This window comes from Carcharhinus amblyrhynchos, chromosome 11 (genome assembly GCF_965287045.1).
Source record: "Carcharhinus amblyrhynchos chromosome 11, sCarAmb.v2.hapA, whole genome shotgun sequence".
In the NCBI taxonomy this organism is placed as follows: domain Eukaryota; kingdom Metazoa; phylum Chordata; class Chondrichthyes; order Carcharhiniformes; family Carcharhinidae; genus Carcharhinus; species Carcharhinus amblyrhynchos.
Window position 1 is genome coordinate 45,192,982 of NC_137334.1, and position 23,785 is coordinate 45,216,766.

At 40.4% G+C, this 23,785-nt stretch overlaps 1 protein-coding gene across 1 annotated transcript in view; it reads left to right on the forward strand.

The window, feature by feature from the left end:
• dnah9l (dynein, axonemal, heavy polypeptide 9 like) overlaps window positions 1-23,785 on the forward strand; it is a 443,144-nt gene that overhangs the window by 203,400 nt on the left and 215,959 nt on the right. Inside the window, exons 41-46 of the mRNA XM_080198977.1 lie at window positions 7,471-7,619; window positions 7,727-7,877; window positions 9,351-9,482; window positions 18,425-18,598; window positions 20,829-21,033; window positions 23,124-23,289. Of these exons, the coding sequence (XP_080055103.1) occupies window positions 7,471-7,619; window positions 7,727-7,877; window positions 9,351-9,482; window positions 18,425-18,598; window positions 20,829-21,033; window positions 23,124-23,289 (977 nt within the window). The remainder of the gene's footprint in view (window positions 1-7,470; window positions 7,620-7,726; window positions 7,878-9,350; window positions 9,483-18,424; window positions 18,599-20,828; window positions 21,034-23,123; window positions 23,290-23,785) is intronic.

Below are 23,785 nucleotides of genomic sequence, written 5' to 3' on the forward strand. Positions count from 1 at the left end.
TCTTTTGGAAAGGCCATGGAAAAAAGGACTAACACATGAACCATCTTATCAGTCAGTTGACTTGCTTTCCCAAGGTGTTAATGATCACCTGATAGTACTTAAACTTTTCCTGCTTGGCAACAGACAAGCAAATTTCATCAGTCTGTAAGACCCAATCCTGATGAAGTCAAGGATAACCTTTACAATGACCTCCACTCCTTGATTGTTACTGTGCAGGAGGGCATGTCAGGAGCAACACCAAGCATACCCTGGTGAAGCTATAACACAGGAATAGTTACATGCCAGATAGCGAATGCAGCATTTAATAGAGCTAAATAATTCCACAGCCAATAGATCAGATCTAAACTCTGCAGTCCCCGCACATTCAAACATAAATGGTGATGCACAGTTAAACAAATAACAGGAGGCGGAAGCTTCACAAATTTTTATATACGTAATGATAGGGGAGCTTGGCCCATGAATGAGATCATTGTTGCTAGAGAGGCAGTTCTCGACAGACTAGAGGGACTGATGATGGACAAGTCCCCAGGACTGGATGGAATGCATCCAAGGGTTCTGAAGGAAATGGCAGAGGTGATAGTGGATGCCTTGGTGATTATTTTCCAAACCTCTCTGGATTCCGGGGAAGTGCCGGAAGATTGGAAAACGGCTAATGTTACGCCACTGTTTAAAAAGAGTAGCAGGCAAAAGGCAGGGAATTATAGGCCGGTTAGTTTAACGTCTGTTGTAGGAAAAATGCTTGAATCCGTAATCAAAGAGAAAATAGCGAGGCATCTTGAGAAGAATTGTTTAACAGAGCAGACGTAGCACGGATTTGTTAAGGGGAAGTCGTGTCTGACGAATTTATTGGAATTCTATGAGGATGTGTCCAGTGCGGTGGATAGAGGGGAACCAGTGGATGTGGTGTTTCTCGATTTTCAGAAGGCATTTGATAAGGTGCCGCACAAAAGGTTGTTACAGAAGGTTAGGGGGCATGGAGTTGGGGGTAAGGTGTTAGCGTGGATAGGGGATTGGCTGTCAAATAGGAGGCAGAGAGTGGGTGTCATTGGGTGCTATTCGGATTGGTGGTTGGTGACTAGTGGAGTGCCCCAGGAATCGGTGCTGGGGCCTCAGCTATTTACCATTTATATAGATGATCTGGAGGAGGGAGCCGAGTGTAAGGTGTCGAAATTTGCCGATGACACAAAGATAAGTGGAACGGCAAATAGTGCGAAGGGTGTGGAAAGTCTGCAGAGGGATCTAGACAGGCTGAGCAAGTGGGCGAGGACCTGGCAGATGGAATATAATGTTGGCAAGTGTGAGGTTATCCACTTTGGTAGGAATAATAGTAGGAAGGACTACTACTTACAGGGTGAAAAGCTGCAGCATGCTACAGTGCAGAGGGACCTGGGGGTCCTTGTGCATGAGTCGCAAAAACCCAGCTGACAGGTGCAGCAGGTGGTCTGGAAGGCAAATGGGATGCTGGCCTTCATAACAAGGGGGATTGAATATAAAAGTAGGGAGGTCTTGCTGCAACTGTACAGGGCACTGGTGAGGCCGCAGCTGGAGTACTGTGTGCAGTTTTGGTCGCCGCACTTGCGCAAGGGTATTTTGGCCTTGGAGGGAGTGCAGAGGAGGTTCACAAAGCTGATACCGGAGTTGAGGGGGTTGAGCTATGAGGAGAGGCTGAATAGACTGGGCTTGTACTCGTTAGAGTCTAGAAGGATGAGGGGGGATCTCATTGAGACATATAAGATGATGAAAGGGATGGATAGGGTAGAGGTGGAGAGGTTCTTCAAGCTCAGAAAGGACAGCAGGACTAGAGGGCACAGCCTCAAGATAAGGGGGGGGTGCAGTTTAGAACAGAGTTGAGGAGGAACTTCTTCACTCAAAGGGTGGTGAATCATAAGAACATAAGAAATAGGAGCAGGAGTAGGCCATCTAGCCCTTCGAGCCTGCCCCGCCATTCAATAAGATCATGGCTGATCTGTCGTGGCTCAGTTCCACATTCCCGCCCTCTCCCCATAACCCTTAATCCCCTCTCTTATCAAAAACCCATCAACCCGCATCTTAAAAATATTTAGCAAGGCAGCCTCCACCACTTCAACGGGCAGAGAATTCCAGAGATTCACCACCCTTTGAGTGAAGAAGTTCCTCCTCAACTCCGTTCTAAACCGCCCCCCCTTTATCTTGAGGCTGTGCCCCCTAGTCCTACTGTCCTTTCTGAGTGGGAAGAGTCTCTCCACCTCTATCCTATCCATCCCATTCATCATCTTATACGTCTCAATGAGATCTCCCCTCATTCTTCTAAACTCTAATGAGTACAAGCCTAATCTATTCAGCCTCTCCTCATAGCTCAACCCCCTCAACTCCGGCATCAGCCTAGTAAACCTCCTCTGCACTCCCTCCAAGGCCAAAATATCCTTGCGTAAGTACGGCGCCCTCTGGAATCTCTGGAATTCTCTGCCTGTTGAAGTGGTGGAGGCTACCTCGCTAAATATATTTAAGGCACGGGTAGATAGGTTTTTGGTAGGCAAGGGGATTAAGAGTTATGGGGAGAAAGCGGGAAAGTGGAACTGAGCCACTTCAGATCAGCCATGATCTTATTGAATGGCAGGGCAGGCTCGAAGGGCTAGATGGCCTACTCCTGCTCCTATTTCTTATGTTCTTATGACCGCAAAAGACAAGGCTGAAGCATTTTCGTTCATCTTCAGCTGGAAATGCTGAGTGGATGATCCATCACAGCTTCCTGTTGATGTCCCCAGGATATAAATCTTCCTGCCAGAATGGACAATTTCACTTTTGCCCACATTATTCTCCATTTGCCAGATTTTTGTCCATTCATTTAACCCAGCTGTGTCCCTTTATAGCCACTTTATGTCCTCTTCACAATTTATTTTCCCACCTAACTTTTGTTATCAGCCAATTTAGCACCCTACCTTCCCTTTCTTCTCCTAAGTCATTAATATAAATTGTGAAAACCAGCACAGGTTCCTCTGACATACCACTTGTCACATCCTGCCAACCAGAAAAGATCCATTTATGCCAACTCTTCTCCTGTTAGCTAGCTAAACTTAATTCCATGCCAATATGTTACCCTCCCCAACCCAAACCATGATGTATTATTTCACACCTTTGATATGGCACCATATCAAATCCTTTCTGGAAATTTAAATACAGTAGATTCACCAGTTCCCCTTTACAGCACATGTGACTTCTTCAAAGAACACCAATAATTTGGTTAAACATGATGGGCAGGATTTTACGTCTTCGCTGTTCCCGAAACCATAAAATCCCGCCCAAGGTCAACAAACATTTCCATTTTCTGCCCCTCGCCTGCTCCGATTCTGTTGCAGGTGGGACAGTAAAATTCCGGCCAGTTTCTCTTGTACAAAACCATGTTGATCCGGCCTGATTGTCTTGAATTTTCCCAAGTGCCCTGCTATAACATCTTTAATAATGGCTTCTAATATTTTCATTCTGACAGATGTTCGGCTAACTAGTCTATAGTTTCCTGCTTTCCACCTCCCTCCCATTTTTGAATGAAGGAATTACAGTTTCTATCTCCCAATCTAATAGAACCTTTCTTGCAATCTATTAGAACCTTCCTTGCATATAGGGAATTTTGGAAAATTAAAACCAATGCATCAGCTATCTCATTTGCCACTTCTTTCAGGACCTTAGGGTGAAGAACATTTGGACCTGGAGATTTGTCAGCTGGCTGACCCAACAATTTGCTCAATACCATTTCCCTCTCTTCCATTTCCTAATTTACAACTATTTCTGGGATGTTACTTATATTCTCTACAGTGAAGAAAGATGCAAAGTACCCATTTAATTCATCTGCCATAGCCCTACTTTATATTAATTTCCCAGACACACTTTGTATAGGACCAATGCTCACTTTGTTTAGTCTTAATTAAATACATACATTTAATTGTATATTCTTCGAGGGCAATTAAGTTCCTGATCTCATCGCAGCCTGAGTCCAAAGAGCAACCAAAGAGTTGACTTCAAGCTATGAGATCAAATGTGGCATAAAGGAGCTCTAGCAAGACTGAAGTCCATGGAATCAGGAAAAACTAGTTGGAGTTCTACATAGTACAAAGGGTTGCAATTATTGCAGGTCAATAGTCTCAGTCCCTGGACACTGCTGCAGGAGTTATTCAGGATAGAATATTAGATCAATTTTCAGATGCTTCAACAATTATCTTCCCTGTATTATAAGGTCAGAAGTAGGGATGTTTGCATCTAACTGCAGAGTGTTCAGAATCAATTGCAACTTTTCATATACTGAAACAGTCCTTGTCCATGTGCAGCAGGATCTGGTCAACATTCAGTCTTTGGCTGCTAACTAGCAAGTAACATTCATGCCACATAAGTGCCAGGCAATAACCGTCTCCAACAAGAGAGAATCTAACCATCCAATCTTGACGTTCAATGGCATTGCCATCACTGAATCTCCACCATCAACATCCTGGGAATTATCGTTGACTAGAAACTGAACTGGACAGGTCATTAAATGTTGTGGCTACAAGACCAAATCAGAGGGTGGGAACTTAGCAGAGAGTAACTCATCTTCTGACTCATCAAAGCATATCCACCATCTACAAGTCAGAAATGTGATGGAATACTCTCCACTTGCCTGAATAAGTGCAATCCCAACAATATTCAAGAAATTTGACACCATCCAGGATAAAATAACCCACCATGCCACCCACCACCTTAAACATTCAGGGTGGAATTTTCCCATGCTCGCTCCAAAACTGGAAAATCCCATCCAAGGTTAACAGAACTTTACATTGTCCGCTAGCAGGCGAGACGGAACTCCCTCCCCCTGCCCCTACTACTGACACACTGTGATATCAGTCTTTACCATCTGCAAGATGCAGTGCAGCAACTCACCCGGCTCCTTCAATTGGACTTTCCAAGCTTGCAGCTTCTACCATCAAGAAGGTCAAAGGCAGCAGATAAGCCACATACCATTCTGACTTGGAACTAACATCACTGTCCTTCACTGTCACTGGGTTAAAATCCTGGAACACCATGCCTAACAGCACTGTAGCTGCACCTAAACCACGTGGACTGCAGTTGTTCATGAAAGTAGTTCACCACCACCACCTCAATGGAAATTAGGGTTGGACAATAAATGCTGGCCTGCTCAGTGAACAAATATTCTTTTTTTGAAAATGGTGTTTGGGTAGTTTTAATTAAGACATTGTCAGAAATAAGTACATATATTAATTCATCTGGCATTGCCCTTCAGAGGTAGTGCTATGGAGGAAAAAACAAATGTTGTTGAAATAGTTACTGAAGTGATGTAGATCTGGTACATATCTGTATATTGAGTAACCAGATTTCTAACTAACAAAATTTGACCAATATTTAATTGGAACTTTGTATTTCATTGAGATGGAAATGAGACAGGAGAGGCAGTTAGTGAGAGCTTGCAATATAGAAGGTTGAAAGTTAAACTAGGAAGGAATGGGGTGGGAACTATAGGAGCTCCAGCTGGGATAAAACAAATAATTGGACTGGAAGTATGTTGCAGAGGCCCACAACCTGGAACCTGCAGAAGGATCAAATCTGGGAGTATTTGAGGGTATGACAATTGAAGATCTAGAAACACACTAGTGGGATGTGATATAAAGATGGGAGGTCATTAGCCTTGCCATAATTCGCTAGTTCTCTTTTGGTTTACCTTTTTGAGTCAACATGTGGTATGGGATTCAAAGTTTGTAAGGATAGAGCGAGCCTTTCTTAAAGACATTAGTAAATTAACTGGATACTTATTGTCTGCTTAGAACATTCCTTGTATTTTTTTCTTCCAGCTGAAGTTTAATCAGATTTATTGAACTGTGAATCTACCTTTCTAGTCCAGTACCTTAGCCATTACTCCTGTTTTGCATAAAAGATGTCTAGAAGTACATAAGAGAGGGGAGGGGGTTACCAGTCATGTGATGAGATGGGGGCGCAGTGGTAGGAAGCAAGTGACAATGCTTAAAGGAACTGTGGTAACTGGGAGAATTCATTAAAATTTTGGAGAACTAAAGGGATACTGGGATATATGCACTTTAAGGGATATTGTTTTGGAAACTGTGCACTGGGAACTCCGAGCAGAAGGGAAGTACAAGAAAGGACCACTGGTCAAAGGGAGGAAGTAGGCTGTGGTATGAAGGTACTATGAAGGATAGATGTATGAGAGGGAGAAAATAAACATCACCAAATCCAATCTAATAGTTTAAAGGTTACAGGCTGGAATCTTCCTAAAAGTCCAGTATGTTGGCTCAGGTGAGAAAACCAGTGTCAAGTTTGCAGGCTGCACAGGTGGCTTTTCTTGCCATATTCAACAGCACACTGTACAATTTAAAAGGAGTAGTGAGATTGATACAATCAGCCAGAGGGGTAGGACCTAAGAAAGCCAGCAATGCCGTGCATCCTGAGAAGAAGACGCCCTGATCTCCATCCAGTTGAAACAAAATACATTTAACCTCACGGACACTGAAATACCCCAGGGCATAAGGAATTCCCCTCCCCCAAAATAGCCATAAAGACCCCCCCCCCGTGGACACAGGGAGCCCCTTCCTCCCCTTGACAGATTTTGTGATCCCACATGCAGAAGGGCAACCCTCCTCCTTCTCCTCCTCTCCTCCTCCTCCCCCCCCCTCCCCCCCATGGATAAGGGAAACCCCTGCCATGGAACTGCCCCTGCTGTGCCACTAACGATGTCCTATGGTAATGCGCAGGCTTGTCCCCACCACCCAGGAGCCAAAGCTACTTGTGTGCCCCATGGCATTGCCATCTTTTTTGTTTTTGAAAACCAGTAGTGAATCATGCTCATGTGAAGTCATGCCAGCTGGGTGGGTAGTTAGGATGAGGGTGGAAGTACCAGCGTCAAGCCTGCAAATGCAATTATTAATGCAAATCAGGCTCACACCCTTCTTAAGTGTTAACCTGATTACATCATTGGTGGGGAATGGGATAATCTCATTCCGAGGTCTCGCCAGCTCAAATCCTGTTTTGGGCCTCTCACAGGATATTGCAACATTATGGGATTTTTGCCCATAGCAACTGGCCGTTAGATCGCGGCCATAACCAAGTATTTGCAATTGAGTCCCAGACTCCCAAAACAGGAGTAAGCCTCTGCTTACTTTTTAACCACACTGCGCAAAAAGCATTGACTAAGAATGTGCTCTTCATTTCATAGTTAATTTTCATGAGTTACATATATTATGAAAATTAAATATGCATATTTTCAGCCAGCTGAATGTCCATGTATTTTTCAGGTAAAATTAATTCATTTAGTCACTTGATTATGATGCTTGCCAAAATTGAACTATTTGGTTCTGTAATTTTCTTCTACTTGTGACTTATTGGTACTTGCCAACTGAATCAAACTGCTTTTGATTGATTCCATTTTGGTTATTGGATATTTAATCGGTAACAACAGATAAATAATTCTTAACTTTAATATTTCTTTTTTATGTCTAGGTACTGACTTTAGCAAGCAATGAACGTATATCCTTAGCACCATCCATGCGGTTATTATTTGAAATCAGCCATCTCCACGCAGCAACTCCTGCTACAGTATCTAGGGCTGGGATAATATATGTCAACCCACAAGATTTAGGATGGAGTCCGTACGTAGGATGTCTATTTGTATCTTACTCTAAATTCTCCCTGCTGTTTCATTTCTCGAGTACTAATCTTGTAAGCATATATGCCACCAATTTCTGTTCCTTCCTAGGTATGTGACTAGCTGGATTGACACGCGGCAAGCCCAGTCAGAACGAGCTAATCTTACTATACTGTTTGACAAGTATGTTCCTTTCTGTCTGGAGCAAGTGCGTTGTAATCTTAAAACAATTACTCGAGTTCCTGAAAACAGTATTATACAGGTACAAAGTAGCATTTTTACTCAAGCGTAAGATATGCATTGGTTTTTTGAAAATTTCTTTTCAGAGTGATAATATTTTGGCATGTAGGTTATTTTGTCATAAAAGATGAAAACATCTAAGAATGTGCTCTTGTAAATTTTGAGTTACATATATTGTGAATATTAAATGTGGTGCCCTTGATCTCTGTGGAGCCAGGTCTTGCCAGCGTGCTTAGTCCCCACCAGCTGAATGTCCATGTATTTTCAAGTAAAATTAATTAATTTAGTCACTTGGTTATGATGCTTGCCAATTATTTATATAAGCTCTTTTGAAAAGTCATTCTTATGTTTGTTGATACTATGGGGTAATTTTCAGCCTGCGTTCGCTGACAGATGCATTCGACATGGCCTGAAAATCTGGATAGAATGGGCAACACGATTTTCCCCGCCCCTCGCCAATGACGTTGCGAGGTTTGTGCCCACAAAGGGTGAGAACCTCATTTTAATGAATCTGCATTCATTTTAATATAATTAGCAGGCTCCCCTGCCATATTTTTGCTCTTCGTCATATTTTCAAACCTCACTGATGTGACGTTACATCTGCGAGGTTTACAACAGATTCACCCAGACACGATCCTATTGTGGATCCTCTTAGGGCACAAAGGTGAGTATAGCACCTGGAGGAGAGGGACATGCCTGGGTACTACCACCGGCACTGTCCGCCCAGCACAGTGCCTACCTGTGTTGGGGCGGATCCTAGTGTGAGCCTTGGGGGGGGGTGGGGAGACAGAGGGAGATACTAGTGATGACTGTTTGTGGGGAGGGGGAGGCCTCGCTATCTTAATAGCTCAACTGTATACTAGTCCGTATCACAAGACAAAACTTAATATCTATAACTCTAAACATTTTCAGGATAATGAGATGAGAACAGAGGGTAATACCGTACATTAAACACAAAACCAGAAAATTCAATGGTTACAACATACTTTTGAAGTTTTTGTGAAGAGCATTTTAAGCAGAATAGATGTCAACAGTTTTTTTTCATTCATAGAACATGGGCGTCGCTAGCTTGCCAGCATTTATTGGGCATCCTCAGTTCCCTTGTTCAGTGGTTGAGTGGGAGGAAGGTTATATTTTACTCTGATTAAGGTGCCCTTGGTCTCTGTGGAGCCAGGCCTTGCCAGCGTGCTTAGTCCCCACCCCTCAAAATGAAAGCTTGAAACACACCCCTGGTCTTTTTTGACAAAGTGCCATAAGATCTGAGAGGAAATCTGCTTGTTTGGCAAGAAATACTGTGGTTTTCAGTCAGATCCCGACACTTTGCCATTTTTTTGGGTAAGATTCTGCCATATATATATACTTCCATAGGATCATAAAAGTTAAAAAATAAAAGGCGTCTCTAGGACCATTATACATGTGGTAGTCTGGATTTATACCATTATGTTGTGATGAATTCTAAATTTTAGAGTTTTACGCAAATGTTTTCTTCTCGTAGACTTTATGCTCTCTACTAGACTGCTTATTAACCCCAGAAAATACTCCCCCAGACTCTCCTCGTGATATATATGAGATGTACTTTGTATTTGCTTGTGTTTGGGCTTTTGGTGGAGCATTATTCCAAGATCAAGTAAGTATTAATGTCTAATTTCTTCACTTAATTTTTTAAAAAATTTGGAACAGTTAATTAACACAGTGGCTTAAACATAAAATTATGATTAATCATGGGCATAATAGTAATGCCAAACACCTAATGGAGAGCTATTTAATGAATACCTTGAAAAATATTAGTCAGCAATATAAAAATAAATTGGGTATTTAAATGGTCATTGCTGTCTATTTTTTTCAGCCAGTGAAGATCTTAGAAATGATACATTTGCCCACCATCTTAATATCTCAGCTGTATACTAGTGCATATCACAAGACAAAACTTAATACCTGTAACTCTAAACATTTTCAGGATAATGAGATGAGAGCAGAGCGAAATTCTGTATATTAAACACAAAACAGAAAATCCAGAAAATTCAACGGTTACAACATACATTTGAAGTTTTTGTGAAGTACATTTTAAGCAGAATAAATTTCAACAGTTTTTTTATTCATTCGTGGGGCATCGCTAGCTTGCCAGCATTGATTGGCCATCCCTAGCTCCCTTGTTCAGAGGGCAGCTGAGAGTCAACCACATTGCTGTGGCTCTAGAATTACATGTAGACCAGACTGGTAAGGATGGCAGATTTCTTTCCCTAAAGGACATTAGTGAACCAAATGGGGTTTTCCAACAATTGACAATGGTTTCATGATCATCAGTAGATTCTTACTTCCAGATATGTTTATTGAGTTCAAATTCTACCAACTACTGGACTTTGAAAGTGAGTAGAATTTCCTTTTTGATTAACTTGCAGAGTAAAAACTAAAAAAAAGTTTATTTTTTTGTCCAAATTTTTTAATATTCTTTCATGGGATGTGAGTGTTGCTGGCTAAGCCAGCATTTGTTGTTGATTCTCCAATGACCTTTAAGAAGTGAGCCCTTCTTGAAAGGCTGCGGTCCATCTGCAAGCATACCACCTGTACTGTTAGGGAGGGAGTTCAGGGATTTCATGGGTAACACGTATGGAATAACATAAGCAGTTCCAAGTCAGGATGGTATGTGGCTTGGAGGGGAACTTGCAAGAGGTGTTCCCAGGCGTCTGCTGTCCTTCCAGGTAGTCGAGTTTACAGGTTTGGAAAGTGCTGTTGAAGGCTTGGTGAGTTGCTGCAGTGCATCTAGATATATTACAGACTTCAGCCACTGTGCTTTGGTGTTGGAGATAGTGAATGTTTCTGTTACTGTGATCTGGCTGGTTGAGCTTCTTGAGTGTTATTGGAATGGCACTCATCCAGACAAGTGGGAGAGTATTCCATTAGAGATTTGTGCCTTGTAGTTGACGGTTAAACTTTGAAGAGACAAGAGGGCCTTGACTTTTGCCATATGGAGCACTTGGGTATGAATAGGCCCAGGTTGGGATTTGCACATGGGCATTTTACAGAGACATATAAATCAGCTGCCTCACTCATGTGATTTCGGTGAGAGGTGTCTGAAACCCAACATGTGCAGATTATACCTGGTAAGAGCAAGTCTGAACTTTGTGGATTTGTTTGTACAACCAGGATACTCTTTTGGAGAGATGAGATGCCCGTTTGGATGTGGTCCTGGGACCTCTTGGGGGAGGTCAGATGCCCCTTGGGAGAGGTCAGAACCACCTGTGGGAGATCAGTTGCCCTTTAGGAGAGGTGAAGTGCCATTTGGAAGAGGCCAAGAACCAGTTGAGATTGCTAAAAGTAGGAATAAATGTGCATAAAAACTACTTAGACTCTCTCTGATGCTTGTTGGACTGTCAAAAACAACTGTCAGAATTGTCAAGATGAGCTATCAAAGGGACTATTTCATATAAGAGGATGAACTGTCAAGCTCTCAAGTCTTTTGAAACTTCTGCCCTTTACCCCTTGGAAAAAAACTGTCTGGAGTGTTTAACAAAAACAACTACTATTTCACTTTGTTAACATAAGCCTTTGGGTTTCACTGGCTGGATTAGTGTTAAATTATGGATTTTAAAATGGTCTATTATCATAGTAACCCATCAATTCACAGTTTGGTTAATAGCTTCAAGTGGTTATGGACTATTTGAATGGAACTATGAATTCCAGTGCTTGTTTTTATAAGGGCTTATGCAATTGAAGCATATGTTTGCTGTTATAAGGGATAATGTAATTTAAAAGTTTTAATGAAATGAATAGGAGTTTTGTTTTAAAAAAAAGTCTGCAATAGATAGTTGGAACTTTATTTTGTTCTCAGCATGAGTTGTGAGGTCTTCCTATGGTGGATACTGGGTAAAATGGCATGTTAGGTGTAAGAGGACCGGTAGGGTGGGAGGCTTGAACTGGCATGAAGGATATGAGGGGCCACGGTGGGTGGGAAGTGAGGCATAGGTTGGCACGGAGGATATGAGGAGCCATGGATGGTTGAATGGGGGCATGAGGTGGCATGAATAGAGTGTGGAGGAATGGGGGGGGGAGAGGAGGTGAAGAATGAGGGCTGAAGGGCTGTTTTATGCTTTTCTGTTTTTTATTAAATGAACACAATGCTGGAAAAATCAAAGTAGGCCTTCTGCCTTGACTGCCTCCGCACCCGACATCCTCTGTTCTCATTGCAGGGTTGCATCCAGGGAACTCCGCCAATCCAGAATAAAAATCCTACCTTCTGGACCACTTTCTCTAGAATTGGGCTTCTGGCAGTGCCCAGACTCTATGCTCCCAACCTGGGAAGAAAAGTCCAGGCCGAGGTTAGTTACTCATCACAGAATTTCCAACCTCAGACTTGCTTTTGGAGCTGCAGTATGTATTTGGCATATCCAGTTGGTGGGGAATTCCTTGTTGATAATGCCATTACTATCAAGGGGAAATGGTTGGATTCTCTCCTGTTGAAGATGTCATAGCTTGGCACTTGTGTGACTCAAAGTTATTTGTCACGTATCAGCCCAAATCGAAATGGTGTCCAGGATTTCATCTCTGTGATTGCTGAGGAGTTGCAGAAGATATTGAACATTGTGTAATCATCAGTGAGCATCGCTATTCCAGATCTTCTGATGGAAGGAAGATCAGTGATGAAGCAGCTGAAGATTGTTGTATCTAGGGCACTACCCTGAGGAATTCCTGCAGTGGTGTCCTGAGACTGAGTTGATTGACATCCAACACCACAACCATCTTCATTTGTGTAATATGACTCCAAACTGTGGAGCGTGTCCCCTTGATTTTCATTTACTTGAAGTTGATGCTATACTTGATCAAATGTTGTCTCGATGTGAATGGCAATCACTCTCACCTTGCCAGGATATAATCAGTTGTTTTTGGGCACAATCATCATTTGACAGCAATGACCATTAAATATTAATTTTATATTCATATCACTGACTAGTATTTTTTAAGGTAGAGTTTTTTAAATAATTGTTTAACATTACTATTATGCTTATAATTGCTTTAGACCTGTGAGTTATTATAATACTTCCCATTTTTAGAAGTTATTTTGCAAAGTAGTTCTTATTTTGGATAAATTTTTTCATATATGTATATATATATTTATAAGGTAACAAAAATTAAAGCACAGGAGGAACTGGTCCATTATACCTGTACCAATCAGGATTGATATTGCAGGGTATCATGTGATAGGAGCACGGGAATAGTTGTGTTTCTGTGAGTTCAGACACTACTATTCTTTTAATCATTCCATTTATCTTGATGCACAGTCCATAAGTACCTAATCATGGAGAGAGACTCTATTATGTCCCTGGAAGATTTCTGGTTACGTTCTGGAACAAAATGCCAAGTAAAGTGATGAAAACACTTGATTGAAAGAAGCAGTTGGAGGCAACCAGGATTGAGCTGAACCTTCAAACTGATAATTTGGTCAGTGAACAGGCTCTCGACTTATAGAGTCATTGAGGTTTACAGCATGGAAACAGGTCCTCCGGCACAAGTTGTCCATGCCACCACTTTTTTTTAAATCCCCAAGCTAATCCCAATTGCCCGCATTTGGCCATATCCTCCTCTGCCCATCGTACCCATGTAACTATTTAAATGCTTTTTTAAAAGACAAAATTGTACCCACCTCTATTACTACCTCTGGCAGCTTGTTCCAGACACTCACCATCTGTGCGAAAAAATCGTCCCCTGAATATTTTTGTATCTCTCCCCTCTCACCTTAAACTGATGCCCTCTAGTTTTAGACTCCCCTACCTTTGAGAAAAGATATTGACTAGCTGATCTATGCCTGTATTATTTTATAGATCTCTATAAGATCTCTCCTCAGCCTCCTACACTCCAGAGGAAAAAGTCCCAGTTTATCCAGCCTCTCCTTATAACTCAATCCATCAAGTCCCTCCAGTATCCAAGTAAATCTTTTCTGCATTCTTTCTAGTTTAATAATATCCTTTCTAGAATAGGGTGACCTCTTATAGAATTGCACACAGTATTCCAAGGGTGGCCTTACCAATGCCTTGTATAACTTCAATAAGACATTCCATTTCCTGTATTCAGTGTTCTGACTGATGAAACCAAGCATGCTGAATGCCTTCTTCACCACTGTGTCCACCTGTGACTCCACTTTCAAGGAGCTATGAACAAGTACCCCTAGATCTCTTTGTTCTGTAACTCTGCCCAACGCCCTACCATTAACTGAGTAAGTCCTGCCTTGGTTCAGTCTACCAAAATGCATCACCTCGCACTTGACTAAATTAAACTCCATTTGCCATTCATCAGTCCATGGCCCAATTGATCAAGATCCCGTTGCAATTGGAGATAACTTTTTTCACTGTCCACAATGCCACCAATCTTAGTGTCATCTGCAAACTTACTAACCATGCCTCCTATATTCTCATCCAAATCATTAGTATAAATGACAAATAACAGTGAACCCAGCACTGATCCCTGAGGCACAGCGCCGGTCACAGACCTCCAGTTTGAAAAACAACTCTCTACAATCACCCTCTGGCTTCTGTTAAGAAGTGATGTGGATGTGCCAGTGTTGGACTGGGGTAAACACAGTAAAAAGTCCGACAACACCAGGTTTTAGTCCAACCGATTTATTTGATAGTAAACGCACAAGCTTTCGAGGTTTCCCTCTTCGTCAGGTGAATGGAGAGTTCTGGCCTCAGACAGAGCATATAAAGCACAGACAGTTCAGAGATTACTGATTCTGATTACTGATTAGAGATCTCTAAACTGTCTGTGCTTTATATGCTCTGTCTGAGGCCAGAACTCTCCATTCACCTGACGAAGAGGGAAACCTCGAAAGCTTGTGCGTTTACTATCAAATAAATCGGTTGGACTAAAACCTGGTGTTGTCAGACTTTTTCATTCTGTTAAGAAGCCAATTTTGTATCCATTTAGATACCTCATCCTGGATCCTGTGAGATTTAATCTGAAGCAACAACCTACCATGCGTTAGACAGGCGACATCAAAAAGCATTGTAGCCGATGACTGCCAATATTATTAAGATTATAGACAACAACTCAGCTTTTTGGCTCAGAATTTCAACATTCATATTACTGAACTGCAGAGAAACAATTAGAAGCTTGATATACCTGTGGAAAGAATCCTTGCTGTTCTGAATGCAGTTTCCTCAGTTGAGGCCCGCTTTTAATCCTTGGAAAATCAGCTAAATGCTATGTCAGATATCCTGATCAATCTGGACAGTTGGGGCCAGAGGAGATGTGTCCACATGACCAGCTTTTCCAAAGAAACTGCAGAGAGCTCCCAACTATACCTTTTTCAGAACTGGCTACCGCGATTTTTGGAAATCTCGAAATGATAGCTGGGCATATTAATCCTGACGGGGCAAATTGTATCTTGGTTTCAAGCCCTGACCCCCGGCTGATAATCGTCGTTTTCATACCTTTGATCGCAGATGTTTCGATGAGGCCTTGATTTGATTTGATTTATTTTTGTCATATGTATTAATATACAGTGAAAGTATTGTTTCTCGCGCGCTATACAAAGCATACCGTTCATGGAGAAGGAAAGAAGGAAGTGCAGAATGTATTGTTACAGTCATAGCTAGGGTATAGTGAAAGATCAACTTAATGCAAGGTAAGTCCATTAAGAAGTCTGACGGCAGCAGGGAAGAAGCTGTTCTTGACTCGGTTGGTACATGACTTCAGACTTTTGTATCTTTTTCCCGATGGAAGAAGAGAATGCCCACGGTGCGTGGGTCCTTAATTGCGCTGGTTGCTTTGCCAAGGCAACAGGAAGTGTAGACACAGTCAATGGATGGGAGGCTGGTTTGAGGGCTACCTTTACAACTTTTGTAGTTTCTTACAGCCTTGGACAGAGCAGGAGCCATACTAAGCTGTGATACAACCAGAAGCAATGATTTCTATGGTGCATCTGTAAAAGTTGAGAGTCATAGCTAACATGCCAAATTTCCTTAGTTTTCTGAGAAAGTAGAGGTGTTGGTGGGCTTTCTTAACTATAGTGTCAGAATGGAGGGACTAGGACAGATTGTTGGTGATCTGATACACCTAAAAACTTGAAGCTCTCGAGTCTTTCTGCTTCGTCCCCGTTGATGTAGACAGGGGCTTGTTCTCCACTACGCTTATTGAAGTCGATGACAATCTCCTTCGTTTTGTTGACATTGAGGCTGGAAAGTATCTGAAGACTATCGGAATGCAGTTTTCTCTGCTTTATCCTGCAACCCAGACAGTGACATCTGACAGATTCTTAAGGCTGCTCAACAATCTTATTAAGGCTTTGGCCTCTTTAAACTCTGTCATAATCTGCAGATGATCATTAATCTTGGACTTTTATCTCTTGTCATTACAGTGCATTTTTGATTTTGTGATGTTATTTATCATTCTGACAGGGGTGACCTAGTATATGATTTCCCTGTTTTTGTAATCTGTGTCTTGATTGATAAAGGCAAGTTGTCCATATGCCATTTTCACTATCCTATTAACACGCCCTTCTGCCTTCAGAGATCTGTGGACAAACACGCCAAGGTCCCTTTGTTTCACACAACTTCCTAGTGTCCTATCATTCATTGAATATTTCCTTGTCAAATCGTATCACTTCCACTTTTCAGGGTTAAATTCCAGCTGCCACTTACCTGTTCATTTGACCATTCTGTCTATATCTTCTTGAAGCCCAAGATGCTCCACCTCACTGTTAACCACCTGGCAATTCTTTCTGTAATCCACAAATTTACTAATCCTGCCACACACCCACCTCCCCCACGTAGTCATCTATGCCATTTATATAAATGATGAATAATAGGGGTCCCAACAAAATCTCTGTGGTACACCACTGGACACTGGCTTCCAGTCACTAAAGCAGTCTGCTGTCATCACCCTCTGTCTCCTAGGAGCCAGTTGTGAATCCACTTTATCAAGTCACCCTGTATCCCATGTGACTTTACCTTCTCTATAAGTCTCATGTGGGACCCTATCAAAGGCTTTGTTGAAATCCATATAAACTATATCGACTGCACAACCTTTATCTACATTCTTGGTTAGCTCCTCAAAAACTTCAATCAGGTTTGTTACACATGACCTCCTTCTGACGAAATCATGCTGACTGTCCCTGATCAAGCTTTGCCTCTCCAAGTGGAGATAGATGTTTTCCTTCAGAAGTTTCTCCAGTAGTTTCTCTACCACTGATGTGAGAATTCACTGATCTGTAGTTCCCCGGGGATTTCTACCACCCTTCTTAAATAACAGGACCACATTAACTGTTTTCCAGTCATCTGGCATCTCCCCTTGGCCAGAGGTGAAGTGAAAATCTGGGTCAGAGCCTCTGCAATCTTCTCCTTTGTCTCCTACAGCAGCCTAGGGCACAATTCATTTAGATCTGAAGATTTATCCACTATTAAGGCTGCCAATACCTCCAGTACCTTGTCATTTAATTACTCAAAGCTTAAGACAACACAGATTTTATTCTTGATGTGCCGGGGTGCAAGGTGGCATGGGAGACTACTTGCAATGCTTCTGGCCCTGTGTCAAAATTGAATCCTAGTGGTTTAATATCCTTAAAGAGCTTAAGAGTGTTGAGGAGCATGCTGGGTAGGTTGTATGGCACTAGGGCTGTGTGTTATTGATGTTTTTTCTTCTTATGATCTTTGCATTTATAATGGTGGTATATACTACATGGTGTCCTTTACTTGTCATGGTTAATATGTGCAGCACCACAAGGGGGTGGGGGGGGGGGTGATTTTGTGTAGAGGTTGACAGTATAGTCCAAAAGATCCTCACAGTTGATGAGGAAAGCCTTCTTAGAGATATATGTGTTGCATAGCTTTTTTCTGTATTGTCATTTTGGAGTCAAAGAATCTCTGATGGACTCCTGTAAAAGGGGCAGACAGAGCACATATTCTGGGAAAAGACATTGGCCAAAATTCTCCCATCTCCTGCCGCAGTGTGTTGAGCTTGGGCAAGAATTTCTTGTGTTGGGGCACGTACAGCTGCAGAAACCCGTCCATTGTTTTGTATCAGTAACACTCCTGGTGCAACTGGAGATGGAGGAGTATGCTTCAGTGTACCCCTAAGCATGGCAAGAGAATCTTCAGCCGTCCAGCCTTTTCTATATCAGTGTCAATATCCTACATTCTCCTTGGCTGAATATGCAATTGCAGCAGCCGCTTTGAAAATCCTGGAAGTTATGTGGCTCTATTCTATAAGCTAAGGCTTGCACCATTATGCCATGTAAACATGGCTTTATCTTGTTATCCTGTTTTTCCCCCATCTCTAAAACGCCCTTTCAATGTTGATTATTGGAGGTAATGAATAATAAATAATCCACACCAACTGCATTGGTGCTCTCTTGTCTCTTTCTGTATATACATGTGGAAAAATTATGTTATATCATACCAGTCCTTGGGGATTTGTTGCATTTTTGCAAAATTGGAAAATAACTTCAATAGAAATACAGGAAAAAAATTGATGTTGTAGGGAAGAAAGACATACTAGTTTTGTTTTACATCTGATTGTCTCTATCAGCAGTATTACTATTATATAATTGGCTAAATTGTGGTTTTTTTCTTTAACTAGTTAATTGATTACCGTAGCAAATTCAGTAGATGGTGGATCAAAGAAATGAGAACCATCAAATTTCCATCCCAAGGGACAGTCTTTGATTATTATGTTGACTTTAACACTAAGAAGTTTATGCCATGGACAGAAAATATCCCAAAATTTGAAATGGAACCAGATGTCCCTCTACAGGTAGGTTCTTTCAGAGCAAATTGAATATTAGGTTTGAAGATGGAAAGACATCCATACAGTATGAAGCATTTATTTAGTTGTTTCAAATAGGAATTAGCTATTGTATGACTGGCTTTTAGCCAACTAAATGTCAGCCTATTACATGTTGCTTTTCTTTGAGGTAGGACATGGAATTCAGTAGAACAAAGTACAGTTACATAAAAAGTCAAGGTTGATGGTGACTTGAATTGGCATTGATATGGCCCTTTCAAATCCCAGTTGTACATTTAAATTTTAATGTTTCCATCATTTGTTCCTAAGTGTGAATTAACAGCCTTGATCTTTCTCTTAAGTTTCTTTTCTAAGAAAGGATTCAAATTTAATTCAACACTGGAGATTTACTGCTTTTCTATATTCCACCAGGCAGAATCAATAATGTGACTGAAGTGAAGAAGATAAAAATTTATGGTATCTTGCAATTTAATGGTTGAAAAGATGCAATTTGAGAGATCATAAATTGTGAAGGAGTTTATGCTTCATTGCCTCTGATTCACTGCTTGCTGTTAGAACTTGATTTGTGACTGTCCATGATGTGTGATTAATGATGTGATCAATGCTTACCTCTGTGCAAGGCTTCATTGCTAATGCTCTTCATTAGAATAAATAAAAGGCAGCAATTTAAAAAAAAACTTTAAAATATAAAATAGCATTTATTCCCATTAAAGATTAACTTTTTTAGCAGTGTCTTCAGAATGTCCACCCACATTGCATTACTCCTGATTATGAACTTTGCAGACACTTGTGTTGCTTCAACTAGCCTTTATAATCATCATTACAGAGATTGAGAGAGTGAAAAAATGTTAGAATGGCAAGGGACAGGCTGCATTGTTGGTGCTAGGACAATATCCAACAACCATTGATTATATTTAATTGGACAAAAATAAATGGAATTGAATCAGTTTTGAAATAGCTTCCAGATAAACAGTGTAAATTACTCAATAAACTCCACAGTAAATTATATTTTGCCTAATCAGACATTATTGGCAGAAGCATATCATTCTGAACCCAACTATTTGATATGATTATTATTGTCTTTTTATTCTGTAAAGTAAATAAATAGGCCTGAATTTTCCAGTTATTCAAACCAGCGGGATCTTCCAGTCCAATGACGCATTTCCACCACAGATTTCTCGGTGGTGAGGGATACCCCACTGACAGCGACAGGACCAGAAGCTTCTGCCGCCAGCCAATGGCGGGCCACTTCTGCCACTGCAAAATACGTAACAGGCTGCGCAGAAAATTCTACTAACTTTCAAACTTAATATTTAAACCCATTCTGCTTAAAGCGTACTTTGCAAAAAAAATCTTAAAATGTTCTTTACCACCATCAAAATCATATTTTACATTATCAAGATTTTGTCTTTAACGTACGTCCACTCCACCATCAGCACATTACTCAGCAAATGTTCCGAAATAAAGCAGCACTTTTATTTTGATTTCTTAAAGAAACATTGAAGCTGATTCATGTGATTAAAATGGCTTAACCCATCTCATTTTACTAAAATCAAACATAATGAACTTTCTTTATCAAGTGAGATCTGATATACCATGATTTCTAATGTAATATTCATTCTTTTATGGTTCCTGCATTCATAAAGAACTCATAGAAGTATTGACAAATACCTTTTTAAACTGTTCGGATTTCAAAGTTCTTAATGGAAATAATTTAGGAATTTGGACTTGATAAATCGGATTGTTAGCTCTCACCTCCAAGTTTGTGGATTCAGGATCCACAGAAGACTAGATAACATAATCTAGGCTGACACTCTATTGCAGTACGGAGGAAAGAATGCATTGTCTGAGCTGCCACCTTTTGTGTAAGATTTTAAACTGAAACAGCGCCTGCTTGTTGCAGGTGGATGCAAAAGATCTAATGCCAGCCCTGAAAGAAAAGTAACAGATTTTACTGGTATCCTTAATCAAAATCAATCAAATGATCAACTGACTATTTACTTAATTTATCACATATGGGACTGTGAATGCAGATTGGCTGTTTTGTTTGCTTATAAAACAGCACTTATCAAATGTGGTGCTTTGGGACATTTTGAGGATATGAAAAATGTTTTCTAAATGCAAGTGATCCCTTATTAGATAGGAAATGTACTTTGTTTCAAGAACTATTTTATGGTAGCACTTTATAATAATGTCACTGTACCATTTCAGACATATGTTTCTCTTCCTTTGTAACTAGGATGTGCTGGTCCATACTCAAGAAACTGTTGCTCTGAAGTATTTCATTGATTTACTTGTGCAAAAGGGAAAACCAGTGATGTTAGTTGGAAATGCAGGTGTAGGAAAGACCATTCTTGTATCTGAAGAAATTTCAAAGCTAACTGAGGATTATATTATAACTAAAGTTCCTTTCAACTACTATACAACATCTGCCATGCTCCAGAGTAAGTACTTTCTGTCTTCCATTTGTTTTAAAGATAATTCTATCAAATAGTTATACTAACAAAAATATATACTTAGCTCCATTAGATTATTGATTTGAATTCCTTAATAGTGCTGACTGATCACATAAAACTAAGATCGAGTATTGCTAGCCTTCCTATGTAACCTGGAATGAAATTGGCATGACTGTCTGGCTACTATTCATATCCCGGAGCAAGGCAGAGAGGCATGTGTAGCTTTCAAGTTTTTGATATGCATGATTTCATTGTAGCCATTGTACATGAATGGGTGTCCATCTGGCAGGTTATTCAAAGTATTTTGCACACATCAATGAGACTGGTCATCTCATTCAATTTTAAAACTTTGTTGGGTAGTAATTCTTGATTGTCAGCTGTATTTGAGGCAAAAATGTGACTCAGGCTTGTGACTAGGGTTGGAACAAAGCTTCTTTGTTGTCCTTTTGACGGACAACTCTGTGGCCAGGGGAGGTTCCCAATCGTAGCATTATATTGGCTTCGTTACCTTTTCACTCAGGCTTCATCCAGGAAAGGAATTGGGATAGTTTGATTGTGTCACACAACAAGTAAAAAACTATTTTCAAGATTCCAGTTTTGAAAAAAAAGCTTGGAGAAACTAAAGTTATTGATTTTATGTATGTATCCTGAAGGCTCGCAATGCTCGTAAATCCATTTTTATAGCTTTCTGCATTATTTGTAATAGGTTACTTGATAACATTGGTTTCCTTCTGACAGACTAAACATTCAATTCACTAACCAGTAAAAAGAATTAACCGATGACTTGTGATGCAGCTTCCTTTGAGTGTGGACAATTTGGGCTGAAGGGCCTGTTGCCATGCTGTAAACTTCTATGAGAACTATTGTCTATGATCTTTCTTCTTGGTCAAGAATTCTCAGTTGATATTGTTTGGTAACAGATTAACTAACGATGGAAATTAATTATTTTGTTGTGAAGAAAGATTGTACAAATTAGCATTGAATCCTCTTCTGCTTACAAGTTTGTAAAAATCTTCAGCACTTTCAATCAAGAATCATTAACTGCACCATGGCAGCCATCTAGAAGGTTCGAAATTTGAGTGAGGTGGCCAGTTTCAATTCATGCACAGTAACCACATTCTGACCATGAATATTAATAACCTGTTATTATTAACACTGCACATGCCTCTGCACGAGCTACTAACATTAAAACAGCAATATTAGTTCCCGGTTTCAGAAAGCAACTATCAATAATTGACCTTAACTCTGTCTATGAAGTTACTATCGAAGAGGAGTTCAAATTTTAATTCAAAAATATATTGTTGCAGTCACTTAAATAAAATGTGATTTGATTATTACGCTATATAAAATTTGCCCATATTTGTTGCTGTAATTCCCTGCCAATTTTGCTATGAAACTGGGAAGGGGCCATCTATGAAACAGTACACACGCCTTCAGAAAATAATGTTACAGGTGTTAACTTCAGAGTGAAGAGGCTTGCATGGTATAAGGAAGCAAAATTTAGCTCCTGCTTTGACATGTTGGAGTATTGTGATTATGCATGACAGTAACCAGTTATTCTTTTCAGTTTGGTTCAGTTCCATTCCTCTCATTTTGGCTGAAACAGAACTAATTTGGTATTAACTACTCACTATTTAGAAGAAGTCCATGCACAAGTGCCAGCAGAGATCGGAATTCATATTCCAATGTTTTATTCATTACTGATATTGCATTATAATAATGTATCGACCAGACAAATGGCCGAAATGTCACGGCCGTTCAGGCCGGTGGGATTTTCTCATTCTGCTGCAATAAACAGAGATTTGGCTGGGCGCCAAATTCTTTGACTTTGCTACAGCAGGATTGTGGTGTGAATGGCTGGTAAGATCACAACCATAATCTGAAAATCCCATTGTAATTTTATAATTATTTAATTTCTAAGGCATTGAGAGAATGATTTCTCTATCTCATAACTGTTAAATGCACCTATAGTTAAATTTGCTTTACTTTTTTGTAGTAATACAAATTATGTTGTGTTTTTCTCTCCAAGTTCAATAACCATATAGCAATCATTGTAATGCAGCTATTTCTCATGACAGGAGTTCTTGAGAAACCTTTAGAAAAAAAAGCTGGGAGAAATTATGCTCCTGCAGGCTCAAAAAGGCTGATTTATTTTATTGATGATCTTAACATGCCTGAAGTGGATGCCTATGGTACTGTCCAACCACATACCCTCATCAGACAACATCTAGATTACAGTCATTGGTAAGTTCTCACAGCTAGTGGATTATTTTTGGTGATGTTTAATGTTGTGAGTGTTAGAAAAGAAATTATGCTAGGGCAGGAAAAACTACCTTAAAATAGCCAAACCAGGTTTTTCATACAGAGCATAAGATGTGCACACAGACTGTTTGGGTAAAGCAATGCATTTATACCAATAGCGTAGTTTCTATTTTAAGCAATCCAGGCATCTATTTATAATGCAATTTATTTTTAAGCAAGGCTGTTGGAGAATGGAGTTAATGTTCTTGTTGATAATACTGTATTGCATGGACTAGCCAAGTACACCATTGCAAGAATGGTGTCCCAGACAGGGGAACGAGGCAAACTAAATTTCATTTTTCTTCCCATCTATCTATAAACAAATGTGCTTTAATTTTTTTTTAGAGCTAAGATGTGCTTCCTCAAGCCCTCTTGTTTGATGAAGTCAATTTTAAAGTGACTCACAGCAAACTCTTTGGATTGAATCAGAAGTATTCTT